Source organism: Bos grunniens, chromosome 5 (genome assembly GCF_055505025.1).
Source record: "Bos grunniens cultivar Pamir isolate PY7600 chromosome 5, Bosgru_T2T1.0, whole genome shotgun sequence".
NCBI classification, from domain to species: domain Eukaryota; kingdom Metazoa; phylum Chordata; class Mammalia; order Artiodactyla; family Bovidae; genus Bos; species Bos grunniens.
In genome coordinates, this window is record NC_141169.1 from 26,453,928 (window position 1) to 26,466,707 (window position 12,780).

The 12,780-nt window shown below is 51.3% G+C and overlaps 1 protein-coding gene across 2 annotated transcripts; it reads left to right on the top strand.

Moving 5' to 3' along the window:
- Window positions 1–170: 170 nt before the first annotated feature.
- Window positions 171–2,922, top strand: GPR84 (G protein-coupled receptor 84). Of its 2 annotated transcripts, none has more exons than XM_086398956.1 (3): window positions 171–309; window positions 948–1,068; window positions 1,505–2,922. In XM_086398956.1, the coding sequence occupies exon 3, from the start codon at window positions 1,513–1,515 to the stop codon at window positions 2,701–2,703; it is 1,191 nt and encodes a 396-aa protein (XP_086255082.1). In that variant the 5' UTR covers window positions 171–309; window positions 948–1,068; window positions 1,505–1,512; the 3' UTR covers window positions 2,704–2,922. The 2 variants fall into 2 exon arrangements, with proteins under 2 accessions (XP_086255082.1, XP_086255084.1); XM_086398958.1 differs by lacking the exon at window positions 171–309 and adding an exon at window positions 684–822.
- Window positions 2,923–12,780: the final 9,858 nt, after the last annotated feature.

The window sequence follows — 12,780 nt, forward strand, 5'->3', positions numbered from 1 at the left end:
AGGGAAAGTGGGATGAGGACTGTTAAAGGGGAAGATGAGGGAAAGCGGGCCTCCTGAGTTAGTTACCAAGTAGGGGGTGGGAGTTTGCTATAGGTTCAGAAATAGAATCCAACAAGGAGTTTGAGGGGTTTTGTGTGTGTGTGTGTGTGTGTGTGTGTGTATTTGTTTTGTTTTCAGGTTGATCTAGCTCAAAAAAGAGCCTGCTGCTGCTGCTAAGTCGCCTCAGTCGTGTCCGACTCTGTGCGACCCCATAGACGGCAGCCCACCAGGCTCCCCCATCCCTGGGATTCTCCAGGCAAGAACACTGAAGTGGGTTGCCATTTCCTTCTCCAATGCATCAAAGTGAAAAGTGAAAGGGAAGTCGCTCAGTCGCATCCGACTCTTAGCGACCCCATGGAGCCTAGAGATCTAGAAATCTGAGGGGCAGAAGTGGCCAGACAGGAAAGTGGGTGGAGAAAAGTAGGGCTGGATCACATGTGGAGAGAGGGGGGTGGGGGCTGGAAGAAATCTGGGTTAGAGGAGCTAGGATATTAGCATATCCCACAGGTACCTCAAATCTGGTATAAAACTGAATTCATTATTTACCCCCTTCCTAAGCCTGCTATGCTTCCCACATTCCCTATCTCATTGATTAAGAGAACCACTTCCACCTGGAAAAGTGGGCATCCTTCTAGTCTTCCCTCCTTCTAACCCTTTTTCCTATGAGTCATTAAATAAATCCTATCTGCCTCTCAATAACCTATGGATCCTGATCATTGTTCTCAATTCCCACAACCACTGTCCTAACCAGGACTGGCTACATCATTTGTGGTGTCCAGTGTGGTAAGTAGTAAGGAAATTTCAGCAAAGAAGCCCATATTTCACTAGTTAAAGCCAAATGAGTAGGACCGGAGGCAAGGGAGGAAGTGGCTGAGGTTGGGTAACTGGGGAGTTTCTTGTTCTTTCAGGCCAGTATAATAGGAGCAGAGCACCTCCTGTTTGAAGCCTGACTGCCCACCAGAAAGGACTGTGCTTTGAGTGAGTTGAACGTCTTCCGCTGAAGAGAGATTTGAAGGCTAGGAGACTCAGGTGAGTACTTTTGCGGTGGATATACTTTTATATTCTCTGTCTCATCTCCCAGGTGGTAAAAACAAACAAACAATAAAAAAAACTGAGGCCTGTTATGTGTGTGTGGCAGAAGGGACTATAGACAGATAGGACTGTTATGAATACAGAGGAGAGGGGACTCCTGGGTGGTCTTAAAGGACAGGGGAGAGTATCTGGATGGATATTGAAAAGGCTTGGAGATGGGAGTAGACAGAAACTTCATAGATAAAATAGATAAACATTTGGGAAAATCTTTGAGAATGGGAAAGAGGAGGTTGGGGATCTTGGGATGAAAAGGCTTGGGAATGGCTCTGGAGCTCCTGGCACAAACAGTTCAGGTGCCTGGAAGCCCAGAGTTATTCGAGAGATCTGAGTTCAAGGTCACGTTGTGACTGCCTCTTCTCCCCACCCCTCTCAGCTTCCATCATGTGGAACGCTTCTGACGTCAACTTCTCCTGCTACCATGAGTCTGTGCTGGGCTATCGTTACGTGGCAGTTAGCTGGGGAATTGTGGTGGCCGTGACGGGCACGGTGGGCAACGTGCTCACCCTGCTGGCCTTGGCCATCCAGCCCAAGCTCCGAACCCGCTTCAACCTGCTCATCGCCAACCTCACAGTGGCTGATCTGCTCTATTGCACCCTTCTCCAGCCCTTCTCGGTGGACACCTACCTCCACCTGCACTGGCGCACCGGTGCCACCTTCTGCCAGATCTTTGGGTTCCTCCTTTTTGTATCCAACTCTGTCTCCATCCTCACCCTCTGCCTCATCGCCCTGGGGCGCTATCTCCTCATTGCCCACCCTAAGCTCTTTCCCCAAGTTTTCAGTGCCAAGGGCATAGTGCTGGCACTGGTGAGCACCTGGGTGGTGGCTGTGGCCAGCTTCGCTCCCCTCTGGCCAATCTATATCTTGGTGCCCGTAGTCTGCACTTGCAGCTTTGATCGCATCCGAGGCCAGCCCTACACCACCATCCTCATGGGCATCTATTTTGTGGTTGGGCTCAGCAGTGTCGGTGTCTTCTATTGCCTCATCCACCAGCAGGTGAAGCGAGCAGCACAGGCACTGAATCAGTACAAGCTGCGCCAGGCAAGCATCCGTTCCAACCATGTGGCTGGGGCACACCAGGCCGTGCCTGGTCGTTTCCAGGAGCTAGACAGTGGGCTGGCATCAGGAGGACCCAGAGAGGGGATTTCATCTGAGCCAGTCAGTGCTGCCACCACCCAGACCCTGGAAGGAGACTCATCAGAAGTCAGGGACCAGAGCAACAGTAAGGCAGCTAAGCAGATGGCAGAGAAAAACCCTCCAGGAGTGGCTGCCAAGGCCAGGACAACTAAAGGAGCCCAGAGAGCTCAGGACTCTCCATCAGAGTTTGGGAAGGTAACCCGGATGTGTTTTGCTGTGTTCCTCTGCTTCACCCTGAGCTACATCCCTTTCTTGCTACTCAACATCCTGGATGCCAAGGTCCAGGCTCCCCGAGTTGTCCACATGCTCGCTGCCAACCTCACCTGGCTTAATGGCTGCATCAACCCTGTGCTGTACGCAGCCATGAACCGCCAGTTCCGCCAAGCCTACGGCTCCCTCCTGAGACGAGGGCCCCAGAGTTTCCATAGGTTCCATTAAAACTGTGTCCCCAGTCACCAGAATCTGGGATTGTCTCGTCCAGAACTAAGGTGGCCAGCTGTTATAGGAATAGGTGAAAGTGAGATCTGTGGGAATTTTCATGGACAACCACCCCTCAAACTTCCCAAACCCGGCCTCTCCACGCTTCACTCAACATTTCAGCCCTAGGCTGCTCAAGATGCATTATTAATTATTAATAAATGAATTCTATCCTCTTCATGTTCAGGTGTGATCTGTGGGGAAGAAGAAAATAGGCCAGGGTTGGTTTGCAGCTGGAACCTAATAGTTGAGGGTTTGCTGCTGCTGCTGCTAAGTCGCCTCAGTCGTGTCCGACTCTGTGCGTCCCCATAGACGGCAGCCCACCAGGCTTCCCCATCCCTGGGATTCTCCAGGCAAGAACACTGGAGTGGGTTGCCATTTCCTTCTCCAATGCATGAAAGTGAAAAGTGAAAGTGAAGTTGCTCAGTCGTGTCCGACTCTTCGCAACCCCATGGACTGCAGCCTACCAGCCTCCTCCGTCCATGGGATTTTCTAGGCTTTGGCGGGACATAAGTCAGAGCAGGGGCAGGAAGCAGAAACTTGGGACAGCCTTCAGCTGAGGGGTTTCCAGGTATAAATCATGTGAGTTGGTTTAAGAGGATCAGCCTGCCTCTTTTTAAAAAAAAAAAATCAATTACCATTAGCTTCCCAGGTGGCGCTAGCAGTAAAGAACCCACTTGCAAATGCAGGAGACATAAGAGACACCGGTTCAATCCCTGGGTCAGGAAGATCCCCTGGAGGAGGGCATGGCAACCCACTCCAGTATTCTTGCCTGGAGAATCCCATGGACAGAGGAGCCTGGCAGGCTACAGTCCATAGGATTGCAAAGAGTCGGACACGACTGAAGAGACTGAGCATGCATGCACACCCTTAGCAGATGCCAGACAACCAATTCTTCTTTTTTTTTTTCTTAATATTTTTTTATTTGGTTGCCACGGATCTTAGTTGCAGCATGAAGGATCTCTCCTTGCGGTGCTCGGACTCTCTAGCTGTGGTGAGCTCTGCAGCATGTAGGATCTTAGCTCCCTGAACAAGGATCGACCTTGTGTCCCCTGAATTATTACAAGGTGAATTCTTAACCACTGGACCACCAGTAAAGTCCCTATTAGCCTGCCTTTTTGTTTAACTGAAACTCCAATATTTTGGCCACCTGATGCGAAGAGCTGACTCAAATTTGAAAAGACCCTGATGTTGGGAAAGATTGAAGGCAGGAGGAGAAGGGGACAACAGAAAATGAGATGGTTGGATGGCATCACCGACTCAATGGACATGGGTTTGGGTAGACTCCGGGAGTTGGTAATGGACAGGGAGGCCTGGTGTGCTGCCGTTCATGGAGGCGCAAAGAGTCGGACATGACTGAGCAACTGAACTGATTTGTTTAACTTCCCAGAAACGGCCCCCACTCTAGCTACTGCTGCCAGGATGACCCATCACAACAGTTTTTTTTTTTTCAACACAAAAAAGTTTTGAAATCCAACTTTGATAGCCACTCCAGTTGAGTCCAGCCCCCTGACCCTTGCTCAGTCCAAAGAGAATGGACATGGGGGAGAACTCCTCTCTCTGTGGAAATGGAACTGAGCTTAACCAAGGCAGTGGCAGGTAGGCATTCTAGCTGCCCTAGCAGGGTCACACTGCTTGGAGTTAATTCACCTGGGTCCTGGCCCCTCCTCTTCCCTCAGACTTGCTCTTGTCATCCTGGGTTACAAAAGTTACAAAAAGACTCTAGTTAAGAAGGCCCAGGGGCCAGGCTAAGGGGAGGTCACACCACTCCCTTCCTCCAGTGTGACGGATATCCTGTCATCCGTGTGCACATGCATGAACTCAAAGCACCTGTGGCCACCAGGTGACGCTGGTTCTCTGTGTTTCCCTTCTGGCTTCCCTGTGAAGACAGAAGGTATCACAAGACAGGGAGTCCAGAGATACTACCACCCTCCTGGCCAGTAAGGGCAGAGATCCAGGAATCCCCACCCCTCCTTTTTGCCCAAAGTTTAGGAAGAAAAGTGAATAATTAGACACTTATTATTCATGAGATATGTACTGTCTACCTAGCTGGGGTGGGGGGAAAAGAGTGGGCACTGTGGATAGAATGTGAGTCATGTTGATGGTGACACTGCTCTGGCTGCATGTATCCCTTCCCTGCCCATAAGTCCATGGTTTGAGAGAACAATGTCCAGAGAGAAGATGAGAGCAGAAAGAACCATAGTCAGAGTAGACAAATTGATACCCTCACGTTCAACACACCTCCAGGGCCCAAGAGTCCTGCTTCCTAATAAGCAACATGTATTTTTGAGTGTCCTCCTTCCACAAAAATCACAGCAGCCTGTACTGAATCAAGTTCAGGTGACTGAGCTGGGGGTCCAGACAGGTAGGGGTGAACAGCAAGACCAATAAAGATCATTGGTCTGGGAGTATAGATACCAGGGCTCAAGTCAAGGCTCTCTGATAATTTGTTCTGTGAATTGGAGCAGGAACCTGAGTCATCTTGGACCTCAGGTTTTATCATCCGTACAAAGATGCAAGTGGGGATGCACTCTTACCATGCACCTTATACTGTCCTAAATCCTGTAAATATATTATTTTGCGTAATCTTCACAAAATTTACCATAAGGTATCTATTATAATGAGCTTCCCAGGTGGTGCCAGTGGTAAAGAATCCACCTGCCAATGCAGGAGATGTAAGAGACTCGAGTTCGATCCCCGGGTCAGGAAGATCCCCTGGAGGAGGAAATGGCACCCCACTTCAGTATTCTTGCCTGGAAAACCCCATGTACAGAGGAGCCTGGTGGGCTACAGTCCACGGGAGTCACAAAGAGTTGGACACGACTGAGCATCTGAGCATAACTATTATAATCTTTTGCTTAAAAAATAAATAAATAATGCACAAATAGGGCAAGCCATTTGTCTAAAGTCTAAGGGTTAGTAAGTGATATGATCATGATTTGAGAACTGAAAGTCTGACTTTAGTACCAGTCTACATGTCTAACCACAGTAAGACCGAAACTTTTCTATAACTAGAATCAAGTGATCAGATGACCCCTAAAAATCCTTCCTGCTCAGACCTTCTAAGATTCTCAAAGTTGAGAGTTCTCTGCAGGGGTTGTAAAAGGCTCCACTTTTCATATTCTTTGAAGGCGATTCAAAAGCTTTGGCAAGTAGAAATGAGCAGCAATAAGGATTGAAGTTAGACCTCATGAGGGACTTCCCAATCCTCAGTCACTGGAAAAAATGACTCAAGAGGACACGGGAAACCCTAGAGTCTGAGACCAAACGGGACACATCATAGCGAGAAAGTAACCCCCTCCTCTCTCACCCTCAACAGCCCCACACATATACCCCACCCCCTAATCTCCATAGGCGCTGAGTGAGCGGAAAAGAGAAGGAAGATTATGCCTCAGGCTCGTTCTCTCTCTTGCGTGTGTGCACGGCGCGCGTGTCCACGCACGAGGTCCCTCGTGGTGCGGAGCTCACGCGTATCTCGGGCAAATGTATGCATTTGTCTTGGGGAACTGTTTCACGGGGGCCCTCCTGAGGGTGTCAGTGTCGGTCTCTCTTTTTTCTTTATCTCTGTCAGTCTCCCGCCGGAGCCCCAGCTCTATCGCTGACTTTCTGACGCTATCTCTCAAGGCTTCTCTTTGTCTCTCTCCATCTGTCCGTCTCTCCTCTACGCTGTCTTCAGCGCTTGTACCTCCGTTATCGCCCTTTTTTCTCCGCAGCTCTTTCTCTCGCGCCTGCACCCCGCCCGCTCTCCCCCGCCCCCTCCCCTATCCCCCGCCCCTGCAGCTCTCGCTCGTACGCACACTCTCTCTCTTTCTCTGTCTCTTACAGGCAGATTTATGGTCAGCCCAGGGCCTTTCATTGGCCAAGCGCTGACAGGACTTGATTTAACGCCGCCTCTCATTGGCTGATCTTGACAGGCCGATTTACGAGTCACTCTACCATTGGCCAAACCGCCTTAGCTCTGATTTATGGCTCAGTGGCGGCGGGGAGAGGGGGGCGCTGCTTGGGGAGTGAGGACGCCCCTCCCCTCTGTACCGCTTCCGTCTCCCTCTCCCCTGCTTTTTCTCTCCTTGCTCTCCCTCCCCTCCTGGAACCGCATTCCCTATACCTATTCCTCAAGCTTTCTCCTCCTCTTTCATCCATTGGGAGAGGAAAATGGGGTGTGGTGGTGGTAGTAACTGAAGCAGATGAGGGGGTCTGAAGGGGTAAATAGGACCTGAGGAATCCGCTGGGTAGGATGGGGTACAGTAGGGAGAGAAAAGGAGATTGGAGAGGGAGAGAGAATCCTGAGCTGAAGGGGAAACTGAGGAGACGAAGTGAGTGACAGAGGAAAAGGAAGACTGAGGAGAAAGGAAGGCCGAAGGAGAGAAAGGGAGGGTGTGAGAAGACTGAAAAGGGCGCGTTTGAGGGAGCTAATGGGCAGAAGCGGGGAGATGGGGGCACAGAGGGGGACTTTTCTCTTCAAACCTCACTATCCAGACAGAACAAGAGATGAAAATTTCCTCTTCAGACAATGGTTCTGAAAAGGGAGAGACTTGGAGGAGCAAAGGCGTAGAGAAAAGCGCAGCAGAGAGGCAAGAGGGGCGCAGGAAGGAACTAGAAGGTAATAGCAAGGAAAGAGGGATGGAGAACTAATCGAGAAGACAGAACTAAGTTTGGTTTTTATTTCGGGGCGGGGAGTGAGAAAAGGCTAATTCCTAGAGGAAATATTGAGAGCCGCAACTCCTCCTCTCAACGAAGACCCACAGGCGTCAGCCTGGGGATAAGTCAGACACCGCCCCCAGGAGATGTTCGGTTTCCTCAAGGCTGCAGTAGGCTCCCCTTCCCCACACCTCACTCCTCCCCTTGCCCACCTCCCCAGTTAAATTTATGAGTTCAGGGCTGGCCTTCAGGAATTAGGAATATTTATGCTTCTTTGAGAGTGAGGTTTGGAAGGTGATAAATAAGGGGCCGTTGGTGGGGGGTGCAGCTGGGGGCTCCTATTTTTAGAGTGGCCACTTTCCCAAGTCCCCCCCACCTACCAGTTCTCTCTCATCCTGAGCCAGAGAAGGGAACACTGAGTGAGGTGGGGAGTGGGTTTCAGATATCAGGAAGGGGCTTTGACTATCCTGGAAAGCCCCTCAGAGGACTGCAGAGCTTTGCAGCAGAAAGGATTGAAGGCTGATGGGGGAGGAACTTTCCAATCATCCTGGCATTCTTATAGCCCCTGGAGTGCAGTTACAGCATTTTCTGTAGAAGATGGAGAGAAATGGGGAGAAGCCAGTTTCCCCTGTTACCCCCTAAACTCAGTTGCTGAGGAATAAAAAAGAGGAGCCAGTAAATGTGGAGGCAGATTTCTCTGGCTTGTCATTTCCCTCACAGAGAGAGGAAGATTTGAAATGCCACCCCACCACCACCACCACAGCCTGGGTCCCTGGGAAAGGAGGCCAGGAATGTGGGGCTCAGGGCATCTCCTAGGAGTCTCAGCCTATCCACCCCCGCTGCTGGCTGAGAATTAAAAACAGCCAGTAATTCAGGATACCCCTTGCCCTGGGCCTCCAGGAAATGAGAGAGGGAGAGAGGATCTTCCCTGTGGATCTACATGACTTCTCCAGCCCTCAGCTTTAGGAGCCATGTCTGTGACTCTCAGCTCAACTGGAGGGCTTTCTCTGGGCTTGGGGAGGTAGTGAACAAAGATGGGGGTCCCTGATATAGAGGAACCTAAAGAGAGCAGAGGGAGCTAGGGAAGAGCTGCCCCCTCCCTCCACATGTACACAGTGGGCCTCCCATCCACTCTGGCCTCAGCAAGGATGGCTGCACATAAACACACACACACACCCCCCAGACTGTGCTGCCTGGAGTGGGAGAAGGGAGGGAGAGAAAGGTCTAGACTGGCCCTTTAAGAGCCACTTAGGGTCAGAAAGCCTGGGCTACAGAGAGGGGAAGGAGCTGATGTCAGAAGACGGATGGGCAGCAAGATGGGGATTGATGCTAATGGGGGAGTTAAAGCTAAGTACCCAGACACTCAGAGGGCAGAACTGCAGATCTGTCTTCCTTATGCTTACCCCCCTTCCCCAAACCAGGGCTGTAAATCTGCCTTCTCAATTGGGGGAAGGGGGAGCCAGGAGAAACGAGATGCTGGAGATGCTCACTTCTCCCTTTTCCTATTTTTTTCCTTACCCTGTGCAAATCCTCCCACCCACCCACCCCTGCCCCGCCATTCTTTTGTCCTTTCCCAGTCTCTGCTCCCAACCCATGAGCCTTTCCCACTGAAATTTCCAAATTTGGGCTTTCCATTGAGAATTAAGAGGATGGTTTCAGCTTGCAGAATTTAAAAAGAAACCACGAGATGGTCTCCTTCATCAGCCCCTGGGTAGGAATGGTTTGGTGGGGCTGTGTTGAGAGACTGGTAGACAGACAAGAAGCTCCCAGTTGCCTTGGTTTCTCTTCCCTCCATCCCTTTTTCACTTGGAGGTAATTCATCCGAGCATCCTTCTCCTGAAACAGTGGGGTGAAGGCAGAAAGCAGGATGTCAGGGAGGGGGAACCAGGAGTTGGAAGTGGTGCAGCTTCAGAGTTGGGTTTTTGGAGGCCTCTGACATGCTGAGATTCTGGAGGGCTAGTGGGGCTCCAAGGGCGGCTAGGGAAGCTGCAGGAGCTGTCCACTGAAAGATATATGGTCTAGTTTCTCGGAAACTCCTGGATCACACCATTCCCTCTCCTTGAGCACACACCCTGCCTGCTGAGTAGAGACAATTTCGGGCCAATAGTCTATTTACTGTAAAGGCAGGGTCCAGCTGCTCCCCATCCTCTCAGTAGGCAGTGGGGGATCTCAGGGAGGCAGGTCTTCTCAAAGGGACTGGAGCTAGCAAGTGTTAATTGCTCAGTCGTGTCCGACTCTGACTCTTTAGACTATAGCCCACCAGGCTCGTCCATAGAATTCTCCTGGCAAGAATACTGGAGTGGGTTGCCATTCCCTTCTCCAGGGGATCTTCCAGACCCAGAGACTGAACCCAGGTCTCCTGCTTTGCAGGCAGATTCTTTACTATCTGAGCCATCAGGAGCTAGTTACTCTTGGGGAATATTATTTCTTCCTTTGATTTCAGGTGAGATGGTATCTTCCATCTTTCAAGATCTACAGTCACCTTTATTCCCTCTTTGCTGGCAATCAGGGCCTGTTCTGGAGAAGTCCCTCTAGATTGGGGGATACGTCTCCATCTCATTTCATCTGTTGCATTACTAAACCTGAACTCCTTTCTAGTCCAGGAAATAATAGGAACCTGATTGCTGCCTGGTTTCCAGATCCTCCCCAGTATCCATAAGACATCCATCTCCCGTCTTCTCTTCTCCCAGGTTGTTCTTCAAGGTCCTAAAATCACCTGAGGCCATCCTCTCTTTCCTCAATCTTCAAGAACAAAGGAGAAAGCAAGGTTTGAGTAGGGGAAAGGGTGAGGGGGCGAGAGTTGTGAGCAGGAGCCACTAGAACCCAGGCTTTCCACCTTCCAGCATCTGGCCAAGCACTCCCTCCCATCCAGGGAGGTCAGCCATTGCCCTCAGCCCTGGTCTCTGGCTGCTTCTCTATCCCGGTAATAAATCCTGTCTTTGTCTCCCCTCCAACCCAGGCCCCAGGCGGCTGGGGGTCAGGGGCTGGGGGAGGGGTCAGTGTGGAGGAGGGAGAGATACAAGGAGAGTGGGAGGAGAAGATGGACAGGAGCAGCTGGTGAGCAGGCATGGGGGTGGGCAGTGAGGTGATGGGGCCTCTTGATGCTACAGATCCTAACTGCACATTCCAGCAGGCCTGCATTCCAAGTGAAAAAGCCTGGATTCCTTGGAATCCTAGAAATACCTTGGGGATGGCTCCTGGAGCATCAGGAATACTGGTTGAGGGGTGTATAGGTATGGGGTGCCTCAAGGAAGGAGGCAGCTGAAAGAAATAGGAGAATAATATTGTGGGGATCATCTCTACCCTCACCAGACACCCCTCTACGCCTGTGCGCTGCACTCAGGCACACAGACGGACAGACAGACACACATGCACGCATACACAAGATTTATGGCCCAGCAGTGTGAGGGGGCCCAGGAGGGCCAGGCTGCTCCTTGCCTGGCCCCTCCCCAGCTGCCTTCTCTTGCTATGACTTTCCTGTCTCCATCTTTCCATTCCCCCTGCTCCCAGCTTTGCTCTCTTTGTGTGGGTTTCTCTTATGCACTTTGCTATGCTGGCTTGCTGCTAACCCTCAACTCTCTTTGTGTCGCAGTCTTTTTCTCTTTCCATCTTTCTGTCCCATTCCTTCCACCTCTCCTACTTCCTTGGACCCTTCATCTGCCTGTCCTGCCTCTGCTGTTCTTCAACTCAGCCATCCTTTACCCAACCCCCACCTCAGAGCTCTCTGTCTGGCCCAGGGGGACTGTCAGATTGCAAAGAGGGATGGAAAGGAGAAATGAGTGACTTTGTATGAGTCTCTGCTTTGGTAGGAGGTCTGGGATCATATTGTGTTGTGATATGGGATGGATGGAGTTGGGAGAGGCCAGGTGACCGGGAGGGAAATTCAACAAATTGAAGAGGGTGAAATGGGAGGGAAGAGAGATTAATAGAAAAAAGATACTGAAGGGCAAACACTGAAGAGAGAAGGGTAAGGACTAAGGGTTCCCTTTAAGTGTGTTTTGGATAAGTCTGAAGGGGAGGAGCTGAAGGGCATTTACTGAGTCATATTGAGACACAGATCCAGACAAGATCTGGAGACCCAGCCGGAGACGTGATGTGATATCTACCAGGCAGCCACAATTCTGAGCTCTCCTGCCTACCTGGGGAGGTCTCACAGACCTCTGCAGTAAGTCTTGGAGTGCTAGTTCTCTCCCCGCTCACCCCCTCCTCCCCTCCCCACCTCACCAGTGAGAATGACATCAGCTCTGGCTGCCACTGTCCTCAGCCAAGCTGATGTACTCTCCCATGGGTGAAAAAGAGGCCAGTCACCTCTGCCCCACCCATTCATTCTCCAGTCCAGGAGCTGAAGCTTACCAGCTGAAGCTGAAGCCAGCACCCCGGGGTTGGGAGCAGGAGGAGGCTGTACCAGTTGGAAAAAAGTGGGAGCATGGGCACCAGGGGGAGAGCTAGGAACTGGAGGGGGCACTGAGGAAGAGGGGCTGCAGCACTAAATCACCCTGTAGGGGGGCTCCCTCTGCCTGAGCTCAGTGGGGTGGGGAAAGGATAGACATTTGGGGAGGAGGGAGAGAAGAATAGGGAATCGCCACATCTGGCAGGCAGGTGTCTGGCACTATTCAGGCTCTAGTCACTTTCCCAGCCAAAGGGGAGGAGGGGGAGACAGGAGGGAGGAGGGGTTCCCAGGATCCCCTGGGGAAGAGGGAAAGGCTCACAAACAGAGACAGAGGCCCAGAATCAGACAGAGAAAGACCAAGGGAAGGAGAGAATCAGACCCTACTCCTCAGTCTCTGCTTCAGTCAGTGTTGGGGGAGGGCTTGCTCATTGTCCTGAAAAAGCATTGTTGGCCAGAGGACTGTGTAGGCCAGGGCACCAGAGTTCCATTCCTAGTGCAAAACAGAAGGCAGGAAAAGTTCACAGCAGGCCAGGCTGGGAAAACAAGCTCAGAGAATTCCAAGTTTGAGAACTGGATAGAACAGTACTCTCCACACCATTGCTGATCTCGTGCATATTCAGTCGTGTCTGGCAGCCCCCAACTCCAGCAGGGTCCATGTTGGGTGATGAGTAGGAGGTTTAGGGTGAAAGTCGCTCAGTTGTGTCCAACTCTTTGGGACCCCACGGACAATTCTCCAGGCTCTTTGCAACCCCAGAGACAATTCTCCAGGCCAGAATACTAGAGTGGATAGCCCTTCCCTTCTCCAGGGGACCTTACCAACCCAGGGATCAAACCCAGGTCTCCCACATTGCAGGTGGACTCTTTACCAGCTGAGCCACAAGGGAAGCCCGGAGGATTAGGGTGGTAACTTTAATGCCTGAACACTGCTTTTCCCCCAGCTTAGATGGGCAAGACAAAAATCCCTAGCCTTAATCCAGCCCCCTGTACCCCAACTCTCAGTGCAGGATTGC